This window comes from Oenanthe melanoleuca, chromosome 4 (genome assembly GCF_029582105.1).
Source record: "Oenanthe melanoleuca isolate GR-GAL-2019-014 chromosome 4, OMel1.0, whole genome shotgun sequence".
Lineage (NCBI taxonomy): Eukaryota > Metazoa > Chordata > Aves > Passeriformes > Muscicapidae > Oenanthe > Oenanthe melanoleuca.
In genome coordinates this window covers 55163227-55186535 of record NC_079337.1, presented here as the reverse complement: position 1 = coordinate 55186535, position 23309 = coordinate 55163227, and the positions used below count along the sequence as shown (strand labels likewise).

General features: G+C 36.3%; 2 protein-coding genes across 3 annotated transcripts in view; both read right to left on the bottom strand.

Annotated features, from left to right (window-relative positions):
- Positions 1–3357: 3357 nt before the first annotated feature.
- Positions 3358–3958, bottom strand: FGFBP2 (fibroblast growth factor binding protein 2). The gene has a single exon (XM_056490318.1). The coding sequence runs from the start codon at positions 3946–3948 to the stop codon at positions 3358–3360; it is 591 nt and encodes a 196-aa protein (XP_056346293.1). The 5' UTR covers positions 3949–3958.
- Positions 3959–6414: 2456 nt separating this feature from the next.
- PROM1 (prominin 1) overlaps positions 6415–23309 on the bottom strand; it is a 59727-nt gene continuing 42832 nt past the window's right edge. Inside the window, exons 13-27 of one of the 2 annotated variants that reach the window (XM_056490657.1) lie at positions 22096–22248; positions 21122–21245; positions 20600–20703; positions 20181–20265; positions 18831–18977; positions 18518–18589; positions 16063–16155; positions 14945–14998; positions 13452–13532; positions 13295–13363; positions 12666–12758; positions 11362–11477; positions 10201–10269; positions 8116–8156; positions 6415–7888 (exon numbers count right to left, since the gene is read on the bottom strand). In XM_056490657.1, coding sequence (XP_056346632.1) covers positions 8138–8156; positions 10201–10269; positions 11362–11477; positions 12666–12758; positions 13295–13363; positions 13452–13532; positions 14945–14998; positions 16063–16155; positions 18518–18589; positions 18831–18977; positions 20181–20265; positions 20600–20703; positions 21122–21245; positions 22096–22248 — 1279 coding nt within the window. In that variant the 3' untranslated portion in view covers positions 6415–7888; positions 8116–8137. The remainder of the gene's footprint in view (positions 7889–8115; positions 8157–10200; positions 10270–11361; positions 11478–12665; positions 12759–13294; positions 13364–13451; positions 13533–14944; positions 14999–16062; positions 16156–18517; positions 18590–18830; positions 18978–20180; positions 20266–20599; positions 20704–21121; positions 21246–22095; positions 22249–23309) is intronic. The other variant, XM_056490658.1, reaches the window with a different exon arrangement.

The window sequence follows — 23309 nt, the reverse complement described above, 5'->3', positions numbered from 1 at the left end:
TTGTGATGCTTCTATGGAAATGTAAACATGAGGATTCTGAGGTAGGTGGACTGAATTATCAGCAGAAGTATCAGCCTGGGTATCAATGTCTCCCTGTCTGCAGGAACCCAGACAAACTTTTTTGCCCTCTGTAAATCAGGAAAATAAAGACAAATTCCACCTCCACTTGGAGGGATTTCCTGAAGTACTTACATATAGAGGAATAACTAGTCCACCTAAAAGTAATGAAACAGCAGGTTCCATTCATTCATGAGGTACCCAAAGATTGCACTAAACTCACCACAAACACTTCTCAATTCATCCTTTCATTATTGAATAGCACTTTCATACTCAGAAGGAAACTGAAATGACTGTAGGTTTCTGCTGTTAAGCACAATTAAATGGCAATGTAGCCAATACAATCACAATGTTGTTACATTGGAGTATTTCAGTTAACATCTAATTTTTAAGCATTTTGAAAGCAAGACCATTTTATTTTACTGACTTGCTGAGGGTGCATAGTGTTTCCTAATAAAAAGCAATCCATGGCATGCATCACCTTCACCTCTTTCTGAAATGTGGTGCTTAACTATGGTCCTGAGTATGTTACAAAAATGATTTTGTTAAAGGGGGGCCTTTAGTGCAAGGCTTTGATCTCTGCTTCCCACAGTGAAACTTCAGATGGTCATCCCAGGCAGCACAGTACAGGGAGCCCATTGAAGCAGAGCCCTGCTCTACTGAAATGAGACACAAGCTCCCTGGGAAATCAGTGTGCTGGCACATGGCATTTGTCCTCTGCTGAGCAGAATTAGTGGTGCCATTAATTTTAGACTGTATCAAGAGTTCTACAAAGTGACAGACAACTCTGCTGCCTCCTGAGCTCACACTGTACACAAAGAGAAGACAGCATAAAGGGGAAAATGTTCTTTTGGTGACCTGATGAAACCTCCTCTTTTCTCCCACTAACCAATTGTCCCAAAATTCTCCCAATGCAAGTCACTGTCTCATTTCTGAGGACATCACTGTTGTGGATACTATTGCAAAATACTCACTCTGCAGAGTGGATTCTTGCATCATATGTAAACAGGAGCTTTAAAATATTTAAAAGCACACCTCAAGAAAACCCTCAACCTCCCCTTATCATTGCAAGCAGTTCCCTAATATCACTATGATGCATTGTGCGTTTGCAAATCAGACAATTATATTAATTTCTATGACAGAATTAGGTGAGTAGGGGTACTACTACATTTTTTACTCACAGCACAAGAGCCTGGCAATGGTAATTGAGATCACAAGTGAAAATTAATGGCATTGGATTCATGGCAAAAAAAAAATACAGCTTACATTACACATTTTATCTGCATTCAAATTGTATTTCTGCCTTGTACATACAACCTTCTGCTCTGATCCTGCGTTCATGACTTGCAATTCTTTTCCATATATATCAAGAGCTTAGGAGAAAGAAAATTATTTCAAGATTTTTGTTACAAGGCATAAAGTTTAATGATTGAACAATCAAGATCTGGAAGAGTGTAGTGAGAATTACAAATCTGTAAGTAAAGCTGGAGAAGTACTTCAGTGAACAATACCCTGCAGAAACTTTGCAAGGCAAACACAGAGCACTACTAAATTCTACAGTATGAAGTAATTCCAGTTGCATTCCTGCTGTGAAACTTATCTGGGAATGAAAGGAATCATTTATAAAAAATAATCTGAACATGATTGAGTTGTAATATGACAACTGGCCATTAGGTCTTGTTTTGTGTTTTGAGATTTAGGCAAGTCCTTTAGTTCCAAGTAAGCTACTTTTCAGAATATCTACTGAAACCAAACATTAATAGTACCACCAACAGTTCCTGGTAACACTGAACTCTGCAGATGCATCACTGGTGAACACTTTCCATCTGCTGTGTTCAGAAATGTATTATTACATTACTCTCTTATTTCTATGATTTATTTTTCCTGCTGGCTGAAACCCACTATTGTAATATAAACCTCATAACACTGAAAATATTAATATTCATGCAAACTTGTTCACAGTGGGAAAGCAATGACTCAGACCTGTAACTTCTCTTACACATTCTACCAACAATCTCTCAAGAAACATGTCAAATACTGTGACTTTATACAAACAGCACCAGTTAAAATTTCAAGAAAGCACACCAAGTACCTTTTCAAAAATCTGATTTTTATTGTTTGCACTAACTGTATCATCATCAACAGCTTTCATCTCTAGCAAACTGAAGCAAGTCAGTACACACCAAAATCTATGCAAGGTCAAACAGATCCTTGGTTACATAAATGCAGTACACCTTGGTGTTTAACAAGCCTAGGGGCAGTTAGTTCATCCTAACACTTTAAGCACAGTCACTCTAGTTTTGTGAATTTTTCAGAGCTCTTAAAAAGTTTCATTTTTTTTTCTTTAAAAAGGAAACAGGTAAAAGATTTATAGAAATTACTGATTTCTAACCAAAATTCTTATGTCTAAATTATTACAATGCAGCAAGGACCCTTCTTCAGCTGTAATATCATTGCTCTGCAAAACAAATAAAAAAAAAAAGATAAAAGAATTAGTCATTTTCTGTATTAGGCAGAAATTATCATTACCAGCCTCAGCAGCCAGCTCACACTGCATTTATTCCCATTTCTTTCAAGTTTGCCAGGTCCACTCACCAGATCCTGGCTTTCTCTCTGAGCTGGAACAGAAGTGGGTATCAAACCAATAATTTCTGCAATAAGGGGCTTTACCTTTTTTAATACTGGCTAAAAACCTGAGACTTATCAAACAAGTGCTTGTATGTGATCCCCTATTGCCTCTACAGTAACAGACTTGCAAACCAAGACAGTCCACTTGGGTTTACTCATTTCTGCAAGGTGTTTATGAACTAATTTTTTTTTAAATTTAAATATTTCATTATTAACCAGCAGTTTTGATGAATAAGCTTTATTCCCTCAGTCTCTGAATGTAGTGTATTCTAACTGATGCATTTGGCTGGATCTGATACATTTGTTATTTATCTTACTTCTCTGGTGTAAATCCAGAAGTCAACATAAGAGAGAAAGAGCGACAGAAGGCAAAAATTAGCCCAATTCAAACTGAACTGAAACACCATAGGATTAACATTATAGGGCAGATAGGGCAAACATCTCAGTACACAGATCACCTCACAGTAGGCTGTAGGGGAGTCCTGAACCAATATGGATCTCTGTAAATTCAAGCTGCCCAGCCCTCAAAAGCCACAAAACAGGCCATGCAATGTTAAATTTTAGCAAGCAAGCTTAGCATCTCCCTGTCCCCCCCCCAAATCAAAGTACAATAGAATTACTCTTAGGTATATTCTACTGTGCTTCCAGATCAGTTTTACCTGAAGAAAATCCTTAACCCCTAAGGATGCCAATGATGTAGGAGCAGACTCCATGCAGAGATTCCCAGCAATGCTCCCGTGCCAGTTTCATTGCTTCTGTTTCATTTTCAGACCCTTGACCATGCTGGGTTGGGTCAGAGTTTTGTTCTGCTTCTCTCATAGGGATGGAAGCTTTCTGAACTGATTTTTCCTGGTCTTCTAGATCTTCTGGCTCCACACCAGCAGCTATTTGCCTCATGAGAGCTTCTGGGGGAGCCTTTTGGCACATGGTGATCTTCAACACTTCCATGGATTCACAAGCATGCGGGACCTTCCTGAGTTCCGCAGCGATCTGATTCCAGTAAATTTTTGGATTATTTCTAAAAGCACGACAGACTGATGGCTTGCCAGTGAATTCACACCAGTAGGACATGCCTTGGCTTTTACATTCAATTCTAAGTTGCATCTCCTCGTCATCGCCACTCATGGTGATTGTGCAAACATCTTTGGTTTTAGTCCGAAACTTGATTTCTTCTCCATTGCTTCTTTTCTTTGGCTTCAGCTTCTGTCCCAATCCTCCCATGCCACAGATCACAACTAAGCAAAGGAGAGCAAAACTCTTCATGGTGAGAGGAGTGAACTGAGGTCCTTGAACAACACGATCCAAAGAAGTGACAGCAGTAAGTAAATGGCTGCTCACAATTTAAAGTCTCGGTGCACAAAGAAGCCTCTCTCCAGCAAAACGCGGGATGTAAGGGTTGGGCACTTTTATCAAAATAATAAATCACACTTCAGTAGGCAAGTACCCATAATTTATAGCCTAAGGGAGTGTCAAATAACCTTAGGAGTGTGAACTCCCAAGAAGGTAACAAGACAAGTCTTGTAAATGCAGTTAAATACAGAAGGATAGTTGTATAACTGAAAAGCACATTCCTACCCAGGATGAACATGTCGTATTTGATTTTCAACAGGTATTTTCCATTCTCCAGCTGCTTTATAGCTATCTTCATGCTAAAGCTTGTAAGAACATATCAAAGTAAAAGAAGTGCCAAAGCAATCTCTGCATCTGAATGATTGTAAGTGTCCTGATAGTGAAAGTGTAAAAAAGCTGGTTTGTGGAATGGGCTTTCTGTGGATTTTCACAGTAAGGATGCAACTTTAGCTCTTCTTTTTGTCCACACCTGACATGCGGTGGGGATGCATGGAAGGATCAACTGCACATTCTTTAAGCTACAGAAGAAATACGTATGCAAGAAAAAAAATAAAGCTTGAGCAAAATAAGGTAATACAGGTCTAAAAATACCCAAACATTTGGAAGTTTTATCATCATTTTCACATCACAATTCATTTTCAGCCAACAGAGCAAGACAGCAGAACTAACTTGTCACAGTTCTCAGAAGCAGGGAACAGATTACAGAGCATTTCAGACAGATATTTGTGCCTCATCACTTTTTAAAAATAGATATTTTCCTGTTTCTAACAAATGAGCTGTAAAAATGCTGTAAAACAAAGGGAAAAGAAGAGAAATATTGTAGTGCAGAATCCTGTCCTAGCAGTTTCTGTTGCAGTAACTAAAAACAGAGCTAAGGAAAAATAATTTTAACACCCCTAGCATTCAGAAGGTCATGAGAAAAATCCCTCCCCTGCTGTGGCAATCCACAGTACTATTCTGGCTGGTAAGACCCCCACTAGGCACTTTTTCCAAAGACATAAATGCTACAGCCAGCCTGTCCTGACCAGCTCCTGGGAAAGGCTACTGGATTGCTTAGGTATGCTTCAGTAACTGTGGGGTGCTAGAAACTCGGGGTTTAAGACTGGCCATACATAATGAATCAGAACAGTATTTTGTGTAGTCACTCACTAGGTAGTGCTAAACAAAATACCAAGGCAAAACCATACCTTTTAACACAGATGGCAAAGCAGAACAACATCAACAACAATAAAAGCTTCGTTAATAAAAGAGGGACAAGAGTACCGTGCTGCTGTGGCAGCCCAGAAAATCCCAAAGCTGCCTGCTTGAAGATGCAGCCACCTGAACAGCTATTCTGGCTATTCTAACCTTGTTCTTCCAGTCAACATTCCATCAAGTTCCCATGACTAAACACCATTTGACAGAGAGAACAACCCTGTTTTCTTTTTGTTCCCTCTCCGCGGCTATTTTAATAGCATTTTGAGCAGAGTCCTCATCTCTACCTTCTTCCTATTAGTTCCTCCTTTCTCTTTCAAGGCACAGTGACGTGGCTCTGGCCAAGTCTTAGGACAACAATGGCATAAGCCTACCATTAAGACTTACCATTCACTCTTCCATTGTTTTCTGGGGAGTCTTTTCACCCTTCAGCCAGCAAGCCAGAAGAACCTTGTTACCCACCTCACACTCAATTTCGAGGATTTCAAACCCCTACTGCAAGCACTTGAATACCTCCAAATATTTGACAAACAAATGTATTATTTACACTTTGTTATGCACAACAGCACTGAGAATTTTTAGATTTGCTGAAGAGTCCAAAAGAATTCAAAAGTTAATTTATACCAGTTTCAGATCTCTTGTTCTCAAAGTTTTTCAAGTCTGATCATAAGAACAAATAAACTACAAGGATTAGGAGAAATGTCCAAGCTTGGACTCAAATATATTTATATGTTACAGGTACCATGTTCCCACCAAGTCTCATTCTAAAATCTGACATTTCAGCCCTGTCTGCCTGTGCTTCAGATTAAATAGTTTGTGGTCTCTCATTTTAGTGGAAAACAATTGTCCTTTTACAAGGTAAGTTAGGATGCCAGCAGTGAACCATGGGAGCTGAAGAACTTGCAAATGTTTAATTCTGCTGTCAGTGCTATACAGAAACAGGTTATATGGAAGCTTGAATTAGCTTGAATCCTACCATCTTTCCATAATTCATTTTCTTGGTGGAAGTTGGAAGCTCCCTCACCCAGAGTCAAAGTTCTTTCAGTCCTTCCTGCTGCAAAAGTAAAAGCCAAATAAAGCAAAAATTTTTAATCAGGGTAAAAAAATTCACTCTTATAGTATTTTAACTCTGTGCAACTCACTTCTGAGAGACGTCTGTGCAACAAAACAAGGGAGAACCAAACATAAGGTAGTTAAGCAAGATCTTTTTTATTTAAATGAGCTGGGAACATTTTCTCAAATTAAAAATAGAAACTTTTAAAAATCTGAAGTTCTGAACATTACATATACACATATGCTACATCCTGTCAATTAGAAATGTTTCCATTTATGAAATAAAAATGAAAAATTTAAGGTTAGTCTGGATTAAAGACTAGTATCACTTTTCAGCATTTCTTTAAAATTATAATAACGATGTACAGGATTATCTCTACTTCAAGACAATGAACCCTGTTTGAAACAAAGTTAACAACACTGACAGATGAAGAGATACTATTTTAGATCAATATATTGACTACTTCACTTGCCAGAAGGTTTTACATAGTAAAATATGGTAACATAGTTTTGGCCTTGTTCATAAAGTCTGCTGTTAACTAATTCATCAGTTCAACCATATGCCTAAATTCAAGGAATAACTCTTAACAGTACAAATGTTAACTCCAATTGCTAAACAGATTTGAATTTCAATATTGTAAATCACAGTTTAATATTATGTAGCAAAAATACTATCACTGCCTCCAAAAGAGCCACAGTGATACTATTAAGGACATTACAGAAGTGGGTCTGAAAGAAGAAAAGGAAGATAGAGAATGTAAAGCATTCTAAAAATTGTCAACATAGGACATCCCTCATGCTCTTTTTGAGTACTACTGAACTCTAGAAAGCTTAGCTTTTTCACTACATTATGCATCCCACATACTTCTGACCCTCCCACCCAAAGTTTAAAAACAAACTTCTGCAAAAAGTCCCTTTCAGGTCTATACAGCAAAACCCACTAAATATTAAATAATTAAGAAAAGAAAAAAAAAAAAAACAAAGAGGGAGACAACAAAACTGCAACTGAGCTTCTCAGACACACAGAGACACTATGGACCCCTTTACAATCCAAATTTAGTTCAATGTAGTCATTCAAGAGCACCAAATAGCAACACTGATCATGCTGGTAAATTCATTTGTGAAGAGTATTATACAATATTAAAATCTTAACTAAACACTTAGAAGTTTTAAGAAAAATGTATATACAAAAGTCTCTGTATACAAAATGTATTTTTATGTAAACGTGTATGTACTGTATTTAACACAAATCAACAATTTAAGATAAGAACTTGAACAATTTTAAGAGAATTACTAGGCAAAGGCTGTTAATCTACTTAATTTATATACTGTGATGTATAAGGTAGAAAGCCCAGTGTAAAAAAGTAAAAAACTAAAAGAACATTTTAATTCAAGCCTTGAACAGTGGTATTTGAGAGGCAGTGCCCTGATCACAAAATATTCTGTACAGTAGTTTATGGCAGAACATTCAATAGTACATTTGGGATTTACAGTACAGCTGACATAAAACAAGTGGCTCAGGATCTGTCAGATGAATGGAAAAGCCAATATGCTTGGAAGAATAATGATGTGCTCCCACAGAAGAGTCTTGAGCCTCATCTATAGCCTGGAAATAACAACAAAAAACAATTCAGGAAAAAATTTATAAAGACTGAATTTTAATGTAATTTAAACAGAACAAAGGGACAGATTTTATTATGAACATCAGTATGACTGAATAACTTTTTTTGGTTTTAGACCTTACAGCCCACTCACATTGCAGCAATCAGAGCAGCCCTTCCTAAAATAGTAAAGTAGTAATAGATGTAGAACTGATTTAAGCTTATTACTTACCCCTTAACATTTCCAGTATGTGTTACCACTGTTCCACAGAGCTACATAAGGGAAAAAAAAATAAACACATCATTTTCTTTAGCCCACAAATGGAACTGTGTCTACGCAGAAATACTGCATCTAACTTAGATAAGACAAGATCAGTTGGCCTAAGATATTCTCAATGTTTTACTTAATTTAATCAAGGACTTTTCAAACAAGAGGAAATGGATTCATGGTTTTCTCCACCAATCTTTCAGGTTATCTTCGTTTCATGATAGAAATAAATACTTGGACTGCCTATTCAATACCCCTCTTTTGTGAATTTAATCCAGCCTCATGTTTTGGTCTCACAAAAATGGTGGCTGCATTTGAGGTTATTTGTATCTTTGACATGTGTATAAAAATACCTGTGTGAGACATGCAGCTCTTACTTGTACTTACATATCCTAGTGTTATAAAAATATTTGCATCTTTTTTCAGCAAAATTGTCCAGCTGATTTTGAAGGATAAAAAACCCCCAAACCTACAGGATTCTTTACACCTGGCAAAAGTATAGGTGTACAGAGGTCTATTCAAAGTCATATCTCTCAAAGTATTTCCTAAAGTAATTTGTAGGACATGAGAAAAATCAAGGATAGCATAAAAGCAAAGAGTATGCTGAAATGAAAATTAAAATCAAGATTTTATTCATGTGGGAATTCCATACTGAGAAATTCAAAGCATGTATGCCATAATTAGCAGTTTTGCAAATTACCTCCATTAGCACATCAGAAGACATCACTGCATCAAACTGAATCTTTAAATTTTATCATTTTATCAAAATAAGCCAGGACAGGACCAGTGGATCTTGTGTAAAACATTATTTTATGCTAGTTATTTTTAGGTTGTTCAGCAATGCTGAATTGAACTATTTATCAGTGACTGCAATAAACATGCTATGAACCTCAAGAATATTAACAGTCATATTAAAGATTCAAAGACCAAAAAAGGAATTCTAAGGCTTGGGAAATTATTAATTTTCTCTTATGTAAAATATTGAAAGTCCTTAAAACTGAGAGTCCTTAGATATGCCAGTGGAGAGCTTTTTTTACTTAAACTCCCTGGAGTAAGCACCCTTAAGCTGCACAACAGCCCACAACAACTGTGATTGTAAATATCACTAAAAATATTGTTATATAAAGACTTCCTTCAGAAGGAAATATGGAATGAAGATTTGTTCAGCAATTAATTATTGTAAAATACAGTTCTAGATAATAATAACTATCCTCATCATTGTAATCATCATCAGATGTAACCACAAACTCTGGCAAGACCCAAACTTTGAGCTCTCTCTATTCACCTGTTATTTAAAGCATAGTGGTATCTTCTCTATACTCAACCTATTCATTCAGTCATGAAGTTGCAAAGTAAGGCACAGTGAGCTACACATTTCAATCATAAATTTAATCCTTTCTTAAGCAACTTGCAAATTTTGCAAAACCAAATAATGAAGTTGTGGGATAATGAATATTATCCTCCTGGAAATGGAGTCTTGCAACTAGCTAATGCTTTACAGCACAGAAGCTGTAAAGGCAGAAAATGTAACCCCAATGCCCTCCTTTTTTTAAATGTAACTTGAGCTTCTTGCTTTGTGATGCTACATTCTAGTCCTACCCATGCACAAACACCCATTTTCTACGATCATGCTTTCTGCATACCTGCAGAACACAGGAGACCTCACCACTTTAAAAAAAATCCTACTTAGGAGTAAAAATACATTTCCATCCTATCACTTTCATCTGCTATAAGAGCATTTTAATAGGTTTGTCAATTTAAGACCACCCACTGTGCTGACTAAATTACTGATTACACGGTTTTTAAGATTTAAGATTACCAATTACTTTAAGTTGCAGGAAATTACTTCTATATCTGCTGTTATGTAAAGAATATTTGAGAAATAAACATCCTACAGCATTTGGTATAGTGAATAATCATGCAAAAAAAAAAAAAAAATCCCAGAGAATTAAGAGATTCACTTTAAAGCATGAAGAAAATTGGAAATGTGATTAAAAGAGAAGCTGAAGTAAGGATACATGAAGGCATGCAGTTTCAGACTTGGTTTACCTTGTAAAAACAGGATTGTGTATACCATATAAATGCTCTTTATGATAACCATTATTACCATTTTCCGTACTGTAATAAAATAAATACACCAAGAAAGACCATGTTAACTATCAGATGCACTATGTACAATATGGCTTCTAAGACATGTATGTACATGGATGATGGTATTATATGAAAAGTTAAATTGTGTCTGTACAATAGAATATAACTTTTCCTTTGTAACATTCAAGAGTTATGGCATAATTATAATCTTATATTTTATAGTATTTTTATATCCTTCAAAAATCAATAAATTATTTTTATATTTTGTTGGGTTGGAGACTCTAATATAATCCATCAAGTCTGGAGAAACAGAACATGTTACCTCTTTTGAAGTAACAAGTTACATTAAAAATTTAAACCCTCCCACATTAACAAAATAATTTTATTAAATATCAGCAAAAACGTCTTACGTTTTCATGGGTATATTTTCAAAACTAAAAAACACAGAAAAGGAGGAATAGTTAACTAGACACTAATAAGTGAGTAATTTCAGCTGTACATGCCTGTTTCCACTCTACTGACTTGTGAATGTACAATGAAAAACAATCACTGTGGAATGGGAGAAATGCAGTGCACAGGCTAACTGAACAATGAGCAAAAAACAAGGAACAGAAAAGAAAACAGTAAAAAAACTGATAGGAAAATACGTAAGAATAGTTATCATAAAGTAAAATGCCAAGTCCCTGAGACAGAGGAACTGCAATTGAAAAAGGAAAGACTGGTTAGGAATAACTAAGACAGCAAGAAAGCAAATAATTAATTCAAGGAGACTGAAAATCAGGCACAATTCACTTTAACAGGTTACTTAGCAAAGCTAATGACTTGCACATTTGGAACTGACTTATATAAATGCTGCTCACAAAGCTCTGAAGAACTCATTCTGACATAAGATTCTCTAAGTCAGAGCCAGCACTATCTGCATTCATGGCAAGTCAAGGCTAGCAAAGGCCACCTGCATGGAGCACTTTGCAGGCACTGACCCAAATCTGCACCATTACACATGAACATGCAGTTCTAATCTGGCAGGACAGGTTTAATAATTAGAGAGCCTTCACTGAAACACTAAAAAAAACATTTTAATCTATTTGCCATTTAACTTATTTTGGAATATATACTTACTCATCATAAACATCCTCTGTATCCATCCTACGATAGTACTTAGAGAGTTTTACAGCAAAAATTATGGCAGGAATTAGAAACATTGAAGAGCCTCCCAAACCAAACCAGAAGGTATTCTGAAACAAAAGCAATAGAAAAATCAAGGAAAAAAGTTCATGGAGAAAACTAATTAAAAATAAGTGAAGTACTGAGCCCTTGTTTGATATTCTAACCATTATTACCAAAAAACACAGCAGAAATTAGTTCTTGCAGCTCTTGTCAAAATATGAGTTTCCAGCACTTTCTCAAGGCACTTTATAACTTGCAAACTATAACCTGCAGCCCTTTTTGTGTAACTAATTTCATTATTATACAGCTGAACTGAGTTATCACCTGGTGCTAAAATGATGATTTTTGAGATTTGATTTTTTTGGCTGGAGGCATTTTGACTTCCAAGTGACTCAGGTAAGTTCTATCATCAGGAAAATCATGGTCCATCTCTCACCAGATGGGTAATGGCCTCACAAAGGAGAACAGAAGCTCTGAAATGTATGAGCTAATCAATGAGTACAACACAGATTACGAGGTTTTCATGGTTAAGCATTACACAGATTAAACATTTCATGGTTAAGCATTATCAAGGCCAGAGTGTTTTGGTTTTGACTGATTACATGTATTATTGGTAGTGTGATTAGGATCTGACTAAAAGTGCCATAAAGTTAAGTAGGTTAGGAGGCATTTTAGGTACTTTGCAGGCACATGGTGTCTTACTTTACTTTTAATGCATGCTGTCCTTTTTCCAAGTTCTTTTGGCAAGATGAAAAAGTCAATATTGCCATTCTAATCCTGCTACAAGTCATGCTCAATGTCTCCAAAATACAGAAATTAATCAAGATCTGTCTGATACAAGTCTAGTGATAAAAACTCATTCAGGTTTTCTAGATTTCAGGAAAGATACCTGAAAAAGCTTTTCCTTAGTATTTTTCACTCGCTTCCGGCCCACATCTCACTCCTAAAGACTATGAACAGTTACAGATGAAGCTTCAGACCTTTATGTTTTTCTATTTTCTGTTTCAAGGTGGTGCAGAATCAGTTAATTTTACAGAACTTTTGCTAATAGAAGTTTAAGTTTACTGAAAATCTAGAAAGTCCAGCACTGGTTTGTCTTTGGACTTGATCCAGATCAGAAATTTTCCTTGCATAACTTTGTATGTGATACTTTTTATTTTATTTCAGAATAGTCTAGCCAGAATAATTAAACACAGATGTATGTTCAAGGAATTTTTCCCTTGATGCCCCAATTCTGAGTAACAAATGTTTCTTACCACAGAATCAGCTATATAGCTGCATAAAAAAATATCTACTGCTGTATCTATCACATTGGCAATAGGCTTGCATGCTGCTACTTCCATGGAAATCTGAAAAAAAAAGATTAAAAAATTACAGTTTTAAGTATCTAATACAAAAAGAATCTCTAAACTTGCTTACTGTTATAGTTTATTAAATTGTTATGTCTTACCCTATCCAAATTCAAAATAAATAACAGTAAGATATGCTATCAACTGAAAGTCTTTTAAACATCATCTTACTTTCTCAAAGGCTGTAGCTGAAGAGAGAAAAATAAAACAAGATGCTAATTACATCAATTTGAACTATGCAGGGTCAGGTTCAGTGCAGTACTAACACAAATGGTAGATTTGAGGCTAGCCCTGAAAATAATACTGTTAAATTTGCACTACATTCCAACCAATACAATTCTTCATTTTCATTTTGCAAATGCAACATAACTACAGGAAACTGATTTACCCACTCACAGTAAGTACTAATGTATTAAAACCTGAAACTATAAAACACGCTGTCAAAGTAACATTATTATTATTGATTTTATTACTAATACTGTTCAAATTTCTTATTTTTAAACAAAGCTTTTCTCAATACAGTAAATGCACCTTACCGACTCTTTGACCCACTCAGTGTACTGCTCAAAGTAGCCAATTATGGTATCCACATACTTTTTTGTCTCCTAGGACCAGATCAAAGACAACAAAAGCGAGTTAACCTCTATCTCTATAACATCATAAATTAATGTACTTTGATCAAATAGAGCTTACCTGCACAATAACTTGAGAAGCGTTGTTATTTATGAGATTCTGGGCAGCATTAACAGCACTAATGACATTTTTCACCTTAACCTGGACAGAAAGAGATGATGTTTAATATAAACAAAACCCCTCCAGGCTGTTGCAATGGCTCTACAGCCACTGCCAGATACCTATTCTCTTGATAAACCAGCATCATTGTCTTGTCAAAACCTAAAAACAAATTCCAGAAAGAGCACGAGCTGCCGAAGGACTCGTGATCATCTCAATATTGTCTCGTTCTGAAAAGTGATGAGTCAGTGATTGTGGCATGGTATCTTTTCCTGGAACCTACATAACTAATTTATATACTAGGATTATTTTTATCTTCCACACTCTTTCGTTAAATCAATGTCTGCGTATACACTACAGACACACAAAGTGCACAGGAAGAAAACAGTGGGCCATACACCACTGCAACAACTCTTGATGACTGAAGTAGGATTCTGTACAGCCAGAATAAGCCCCTAGTCAATTACCTGAAGGACTGAGATGTTTTTTCAATGTATGCACAACCCCATAAATTCTCTCACAGAACACACACAAAGGACGACAGTGTACACAGAGCCTAAAACTGTAGAGATGTTTCTCAAATATACATTAGAGTCAAATATCACCTGTTCCTTATAAACACCTCATGTCATGGCTTCCAATAGCACCCAGTTTCAAATCACAGATTCTAACAGATATCTATCTGCTCTGCTGCTGTGGATGGGTGAAAACTGTAATGAGAAGCACTAAAGATAGGAAATTCTGATAAAGCTGTTGAGACTATGACAATGCCACTAGTGTGGCTGGATTCTTGCTACCAGAGCCAGGTCAGGCTGGTGGCTGAAAGCTTTCCTTCCAGGAAAGCAATCAGCCTATTGCTCACTCTCTGCCAGACTGAAGCCAGCTGGTCTCACTGTGGTGCAGGTACTACTTAGAGGGGAAACGTGGGCTGCCCTGGAAAAGCCTCTACACAGATCCAGGATCCCAGAGCAAGGCTGATGGTGCAGAAGCAGGAGGTAACAAGTACAACCTAAAAAAACAGACCCCAGTGGGAGCTGGGCATGGAACAAAAAATGGTTAAGGATGTGAATCACAAAGATCTCCTTTGTAAGTTGTACTTTTGCCTTGTGTTTTGTGGTTGCTCCCCTAGGTTTTGCTTTCAAGGATTCTAGAAAAGAAGTCCCTACATTCTGAGGAAAATGAGTAACACACTATACTGACTGGTACTGAAGCCTATTTTATCACCTGACAGTTCAGTTTACAATTCATACTCTCAAAACCATCCCAAATGTTCTTTTTTTTAATTTTTCATTTTAAGTAGAAGAGAGATCTAAATCCTGATTACTTCCTCAATGCATTACAATCTCTTGCAATAATGGAACAGCTAGAAATAGAAGAAAACTGTATTGAAAATATATGCCCTGCATATGCATATAAACACAAAAATGCTCCTGTTGCCAGAAAGAACAGCTTACCATAAGTTCAGATGATGTCCTCTTCAGTATCCTAATGCTCTGATTTAGTGTGCTCTATTGGAAAGGAGGGGAGAAAAAAAGCTTCAAGTCACTACTACAGGTAAGAGCCCACCTGTTTTAGGCTTATATTCATGCTTTGATCTTCTATAGATTATTTTGTTATTAATAATACATATCACATTGTATACAATAGCAACAACTGCATTAAAATCAATACATTGTGGGTTTAATAACTGAATCAGTAGTCCATCAACAGCACTGATTTAATTCAAGTTAGATGCAATAAAGTAAGATTGGAGGGAAAATGGAACAGTTAAACTCAGACCCCAATGTTGAGAGAATTCTATATTGTGCAATTTCTGAAAGGAAAAAGCACTTACCCTAGCTTTAACATATTTCTTGACAGTCAGTTTTGTAAAAGAAAAAAGAGATGAGAATAATTAGGAGTTAATTGGGAAAGAACAGCATAGAATCAGAGTGGACCAGAAGACCTAGTATTTTTCTGTAAGTGGTACAGACACACAAGATCAGATTCTAGGATAAACTAAAAGTCTTCATGTTATGTAGAAGAAAAAGCAACACCTAACATGCAGGAGATTCACAGCTTGACACTATACAAGTCTGTGTCAAAATCAGGCAGAAGCAGCTCTTTTGCATCTTTCATAGCATCAACAAAAAAGACTTTGGCTCTACATACTACTCCCAGGAGCTTCCAATTCCAACACTATTAGCTGACTGCTAACTCCAAGAAATAAAGAGTCAAAGTGATAATGGCTTTTATTAGTGAAGACCACTGACAAGCAAAAAAGAAAATGAGTGATTTAGGGGGTTTTAGAGTTAAGAGTTTTAAAAAGTTCTCCCCTGCTGATTCTTCTATTTCATATATAATCACAAACAGCTATAGAAAAAAATGGGGAAGAAAAAGGCAATTATTTTAGACAGCATTATAAAATGGTAGTATTTTAACTAAGAAAACTATATAATAAACATACTTTAGCCAGATTACTCTTCATTGACACAATCTGTGCTTATAGAAGTCCAGCTTTCTAACCTCTTTAAAGAGATTTAGAGATTTGTATTTTCTACAAGTATGTTTCAGTACTGCTTTAATATTTTACCATGGCTTGCTCCAGTGGAACTACTTGCTGGTTATGAATCATTCGAATGTTGTTTGCATGTCCTTTTAAGGCATTTTCCAGTGCTCCTTTTGGCTGCAAAAAGATGCAATTGTGCAGTATTGTTCAGTAACTTCAAAGCTTTCCAACAAACAAAAAACAATGAAAGTTACACATCCACTCCAGAACAGCTCATGCTAAAAATGGGGTATGGCAAAATGAATTCCTCAACACAAGAAGGGAAAAAAAAAAAAAAAAAATATCACTGAATTAATAATTCAAACCTCAGCAATCAAACCAGATACACTACCTTGCTTTTCTGGCTATAACACTATCAGGACAGATTTAACTGAAGGGAATTTTCACATGATGCACTAAGTAATTTTAAATACAGGAGAGTGAGCACATCTCCCTGGCACTTGCCACAAGCCAAACTTGACTGCAAGCACCCTGCAGCACTGCACCCCAGCTGGGACAAGCATCACACAGTCATGGGTACTTGCTTTTGTTTTGGAAATGTGGACATCACCCTGAGGCACCCTCTTCTTTCTTAGGGGCACAGAATTTTAAGTATTTTTAGACAGTCACTTGAAAAAGACACCTGTGAAGGGTATTTCCTATTTTTGTGGCTCCCCCCTTTCAGTCAGAAGATGTGAGTTTCTGTTGGGATTTTCAAGCCCAAATGCCTGTCTGGAGCTCACACCAATTGCCAAATTCTATAATATTAGGTTTTACTCTCAGATATAAATTTGTTTTCCATTTACTTTTGAAGGCAAAACCATTTGGTTCCCTGCATACACATGGAATTCACACTTCTAACTCCATTCTGGAGGTGTAATAATAATAATGGCAGCCCTCAGTGCCCAGAGATGTGCTTGTTTCCTATGAAGTGTTCACTCAGCTGGTCACTGAGCAGTTTCAAGATGCTTCCTCTCTTGTACTGACAAAGTGAATTCATTTACCTAACACCACATGTTGGTGGTATTGCTCCTTCCTCCATACCCTGACCCCTTTGTTTGATCCAAGTTTTATTCCATTTGCTCCTTCCAGTCTAAAAAGCTACGTTCAATTTTGTGTAAGGTGCCAAAAGATGCAAACTAGACACCCAAAATTAATTAATTCTGTAAGTTTTTAGTTTATTTTTTACTTGGTTCTAAGAGCTGTCACTAACAAAGTGAGATTATAAAATTACCTTGGAAACCAGTACAATTTTTTTTGACAACCTGAATTTTATAATACATTATATTATTGGGGTTTTGGCCTCTTTTTTAAAGACATTTCATAGATTACACTAAATAGCATCTAAGGGAAGAAATAAAAACATGCACTGTAACAGTGAACACATTCACTTATTTACACAATTATTCCTTTTTATACGCCTGATTTATTCTCAATTCTGATGCCTCCTTAAGAGTCTTCTACAAAAAATAGTGAAAGTAAACTACCAGCACAATACACCTTCCTTTATGGAACTATGTTTGAAAAACCCCAGCTCTCAGTTAAACCCAGAGCTGTCTAACCTTGACATGAGTGCACGCGTGGCAGGAAAAACCCTTAACCCAACAACAAGTATGATTAATGATGCAAGAGGTGGAGGGAACACACCAGGAGCCTCCCCTAGTGCCCTCCTCCACCTGAGGGGGGATGGATATCTGATACATTCCCAACAAGGTGGTCTCCCTCTGCTATGTCCCTCAGTGATCCAAGAAATCGTAGCACATGTGCAATGTAACTTTTCTGTTATGCTGCAGTGTGCATCACAGTGCAAGAATCTGTCTTGGGCCAGCATCCAAACCATGACCTTCATTCTGAAAAGTGGGTATGACCTGACCTGGACATGCATAACAAACAGATCAACTGAACAGTCACTGTCTGTTAACGCAGATCTGTGCCACTTGCAGATTCATTTGTGGGCAATGTTGTAGCAATACCCTCTGACCATTGTTCTGCTTTCAAAAAGCCCTTCAGAGAAGACAGGGGCTTTTTGTGCATTCTCCCTCCACAGCAGACCTTCAGTTCTCATTACAGTCCTTACAGGCTGCCATAGTATTAATTTTGTTGCTAATTAAAAAATCTCCTGCTTACTAACTGAAAAAAATAATTCAAATATTTTTTCCATCATGATCTAACCATTTTTTCTTCCAACTGGGACCCTAAAATGTAAAGACCATAATAGGAAATACTGAAATGGACTATTCCTCTAATTGCATAAGTAAAGAGTGGAATTCAAGAAAATTCATTTTCAAAGCAGAAAATGTACAAGAGTATACAAAAACCAATAATTAGCAACATTTAAAATATAGCTCATGTATTCTTCAATGTTTTTCCTTACATGCACCAGGTATATAAATGTTTGAAGTACATAAATTCTCCCATATAAAGTCCACCTTGCTATGTATTTATATTTATATGGTATAAAAATATTTTATCTATTATTATATTGCTGAATTGAACTTACCAGCTGGTCTGCTCTTGCTTCTAAATCATTAGCAAATGAGAGAAGATCAACCTTCGTAACACTTTTATTGATCTGAAACAAGATGTGAGCAGTAAGAAAAGAAGTATATTGTTATTTTATTTACAGACAGTTTGCACTTAATTATAATGTCTACTCTTTATTTTTTTATTTATTAACTTTAACTTCTTAAGTGCTTCTTTCTCAACTTGTATGAACCCCCAAAACACGGTGTTTTGTTGGTGTTTTGCCTGTTGGTAAACAAACATTTATTTTATGTTTTGTTCCAGTCATGTCTGTAGTTGTACAGTCTCACCTCTGTCAAATATGCTGAAAAATCTATCCCATCTATTCCTGAAGAGCTGAAATTCAGAAGATTCTCCTTCCCAATTTCATCCAGCAGAATGATTTTGCTGAGGTTTATCTGAATGTGTTCAATTTTAAGTGCTACATCTTCTGTATACTGAGAGAGAAACAAAAGGAAGTATAAAAGTAGCTTGCAACCAGCACATACTCAAGCTATAGCCCCTGCCAAAGCATCCTGCTTCTGCTGACTCCTCATTTCCATGAAGAAGAACACACTGATTTTTTGCTCACATTAGTTTAATTCAATTAAGTTGAACAGAATCCACCAGGCCATGTTCTAACCTGCCTTTTCCTCTTTCATACCAATGGATTACTTGCCTTCCACTGTGTTTTAACTAACATCCCTCCAGGAAATGTTATCCTTTAAGAATGTTAAGTTCTACCCCTGGCCCTAAGTAAGGAATCTAGAGAAGTCAGTATCTCAGTGGTGGCCAGGACACTCTTTGCCACAGGACTGGATGAGAGTCTTCTAAATACCTTCAGTGGTGACTAAGGTGATTGGTTATTGTTACCTGAATCTTTCTGCACTGCACCCAAGCTATGTTACCTGCAGGGGCTGCAGAGCTATCAACAGTTGAGGAATCTGAAAACCTGACTTCCTTTGCAGCCTCCTCCATTAATCCACTGTGGAAACTCAAAGTAACTTTCCCTCTTAGTGAACCTGCCTAGTTCATTTTCATTGTCTATTATCTGGGGCAGGGACTGTATCTATCAGGTGGGTACAGTGCCTGGCAAAATGGAGCAATCCTCAAGGGGTTTCTGTAATGAAGACAGGTATTACAGCAACCCCAAAATTAGTACAGTCCTGTAATGACAGTGTAGTGATACATCATTACAGCTTAACTGAAAAATCTATTTTACCCCAACCACTTCTAACCAAAATTAGAATAATTCTTAGAACCAAGATATATCATATCCTGGATCAACATAAATCTGACTGGAATGAGAGAACACACTCAGACAGATGTTTATATAAAAAGAAAACTGTCACTGAACACCATAAACAGTCTTGGAAGATATACTTCAACCTTCCACACAGTTTCAAAGTTAAAACAAACATTATCAGCACATTAAAAAAAGCACATCAGAAAACCCTCCCTGGCCCACTTCCCTGACAAAAAAAAAAATACCTTATTTGTAAATCAAATTATTTCTTTCAGATTAGCTTGGTCAGCTCTTGCCTCCCTGTAGGACGTTTTGTGCACAAAAACTGAAATACCATAGAACTCAGACATGCTACATGGTGTTTCAAGAGCCAACATCCTTCAGAACTACACACTCACTCAGTTTCTTTACTTACCATAGTAATATTTAAAAGCTCATTGATATTAAACAGATGTTCTAGGTGAAGGGAAGTATAAATTCCTTTGTTTTCCTTGCAATCGCTGAAAGAATACAAATACACAGATCAGCCTAAAAACCACCTTGAGGACCAGTATTAACAGAATCATTAAAATGTTTTCTTATTCTAAGAAGATGCAAAGTATTTTAGTTAGCAGACTACTGTATGACAATACTAGTCAAGCTATCTCTAATAACTCATATATAGGAATCAATTGGTTTTGCTTGTGAATCACTATAATCAGAATGTCTTCTGGAACATGTGCAATTTTTAGATGTACTTAAAATATGAAGCATAGAAGATACCACAAAAACAGTATGTATAAACTGAATGAAATAAATATGAACTGAATTAAATCTTAATCATAACTCTAATACCTGTACACCTTTTCAAAAGTCAAATTAACATTTGGATTTTTGAAGATGATGCCAGCAAGATAGTTTTTCCAGTGCTTATTTAGTAGGTAAGGTGTATCCAAAACCTAGAAGACAAAATTCAGTAATGTTACTATAGTTTCAAGTTTCTTTATGTATTTATTCCTATGTGACCTTTTGACACATAACCACATCTAAGCTCATCACCCACTAACAAAAATACAAGCAAAACAGCAAATTCAAACTCTCTGGTGCAGAAAGTGAATATTAATGCTCCCCATTACCAAAGAACAACTGAATAAGAAAAGTCTGTCTCCAAAGGAAGACAGGCATGCAGCATTAATATTGCAAAGCAAATTAAACCAAGAAAGGATGAATGTCTCTATTTGGTTTGTAAGTAGGAAGTAAAACCAGATCCAAATTCACTCGAAGTATCCTATAAAAATGATATGCCATACAGAGCAGACAAGACCATTTGGACTCACGAGGATTCTATTAATTGTTTAAAAATGTGAATAACCTCACCTTGAATAAATTTTTATCTTCAAAGGGCTCACAGACCAATTTTTCTACATTTCCACCTGTGACAAAAGTGAGCACCACTACAATCATCAGCACCCAGGAGAAAAGAAAACTGAATCCAACACCACTGAAAAAGAAGTTGAGTAAGTTTTTGCTTTATGAGAACACATTGCATATACATATACATATATATACACACACACACATACATACTTGGGGCAACAGTGAAGCCAACAGCTAGCAGTTATAACAGAAATATGAAAACTGATTGATGGTTGAAATAGTTCTGTTTTCCAAATATGTTCTTGCTCTCTGAAACACCTTAAATGTTTCAGCCCTGTAAAGTCTTCAGCTAAAATGCATTTGAAACCTCACATTAGCATTGTGAATGCAAACTGTTTTAAGAATTACACTTAAGAGACACAAAACCATACAATTTTCTTTTTAAAATTCAACTCTAGCCTTGAGCTCTCAAAAAAGTTTTAGACTTTCAGATGCAATCTTCTCCTGTACCCAGAAGAAATGACATTAATCCACTCCTAGGCACTTTTCAACCCCAAACATCCAGAAACACTTTCAGGTCAAGTGTTTCTTGTCCCCTTTAATGGCTTTTTTTGGAACTTTGAACAAATGTTCCAAGTCTACTAGAAAGTTATGAATTTCCCCTAATACATTCTACAATCTGTCCCCAGATTTTGCAGTTTCCAAAGGGGCTTGCACAGAAAATCATTAGCCACAGCACTCGCCTTCTAATGGTAAATTCAGAGTTTTTATCCTTCAGCAGTGATTCTCAATGAAAGAACAATCTCAAATCCCCAGGTCCCTCAATGTAAGTGTGTGAAATCAATATTTCTATTTTTTCTCAGCAGATATACCTAGGTAACAAATCAAATTATTTTCATATCTATGTTCTTCAAAAACTCAACCAAACCGACTTTCTACCTTTATTTTACTTTTCCCTGGTAAGTGAAACTTACGCCATAAGAAAGTTTCCTCCAGTGTTGGAAATACAGCCTCTGGTTGTTGGAGAAGCATGTTTATCAAACCCACAGGTGCCACACAGCAATCCAAGGTAGTAAAAGACCAGAATCAGGACCAACATGCAGCACAGAATGAGACAACCCAGCCACCTAAGGAATAAAAGAAAAAGTTCTTGGTAATTTTCACAAGAAAAACACACTGGGGAACCTCAGGAGACATCATGCAATACTATATTCCCAAATATAGCAGAGGCACACTTGTGGTTCTGTTTGAGCAACCAGTGTCAGCAAAGATAAACTTATTTGCTTACATTAGCATGTATTTTGGGCCAGCACACAATCACTGCTGGATTGCAGTCAGCTGCTAATGAAGGACTGGGGAACAAACACCACAGGAAAAAGGTGTTCCCCAGTTAATGCAGGTGAGCTGTGCTGAGGCATCAAAGTGCTCCAAGTGGAGCAAAGAATTACTTAGAGGAAGCAGATGTTCAAACAGCAATTTATTCAAGAATAAATGAAGAAATTTAGGAATGTGGACTGGCCATTGGTCCTGAAGTGCATAGTTGCTCTTACTGTGAGGCTTACTAACATTTTGCACACTGAGTTAGGTTTGTAATTGTAAATAATTATATTTAAGACTGTAAAAACCAAGGCTTTATGTGTCTGTGCTGGACTGATTTCAACATATGGAACAGTTAATGGAACTTGATCAGGAGAAAAATCATGGATAGGAAATGAACTTTCATTTTTATTGATTACATCATGTAACAGTTCTATCTGTCCAGATATTTGAGGCATATCCATTTATTCACACATAACACATCTATCCTTTCATCCTCTCCCAATGCCCTCTGCACTTCTTTTTCCCTTCTGTTGTCACTTATTCAGCTTTTATTTTAGAAGTTCCCTTTTTTCTTCCCTGCACTTTTGTAAAGAAAAATCTGCAAAAGAAATACTGCATGTTCATTACAGCCAATAAAAAGAAAAACGTGAATGCTGACAGGCATATTTATAAAAGGACACTTATTAAGAACTACAAATAATGCACCTGCAATTAAGAAAGGAATAGTTAGAAAGTAATTTGGACAACTACAGGCTTATTGGTTTCATTTGTACTTGAAATATTGTTAGGCTAGGTTTGACAAAACCAAGTATTTAAGTGCTGTATAGATGAGATGTATTCTCCTGTAGCAGAATAAAACAATATATTT

Coding starts and splice junctions, on each gene's coding strand:
- FGFBP2 (XM_056490318.1), bottom strand. CDS start 3,948: ATGAAGAGTTTTGCTCTCCTTTGCTTAGTTGTGATCTGTGGCATGGGA.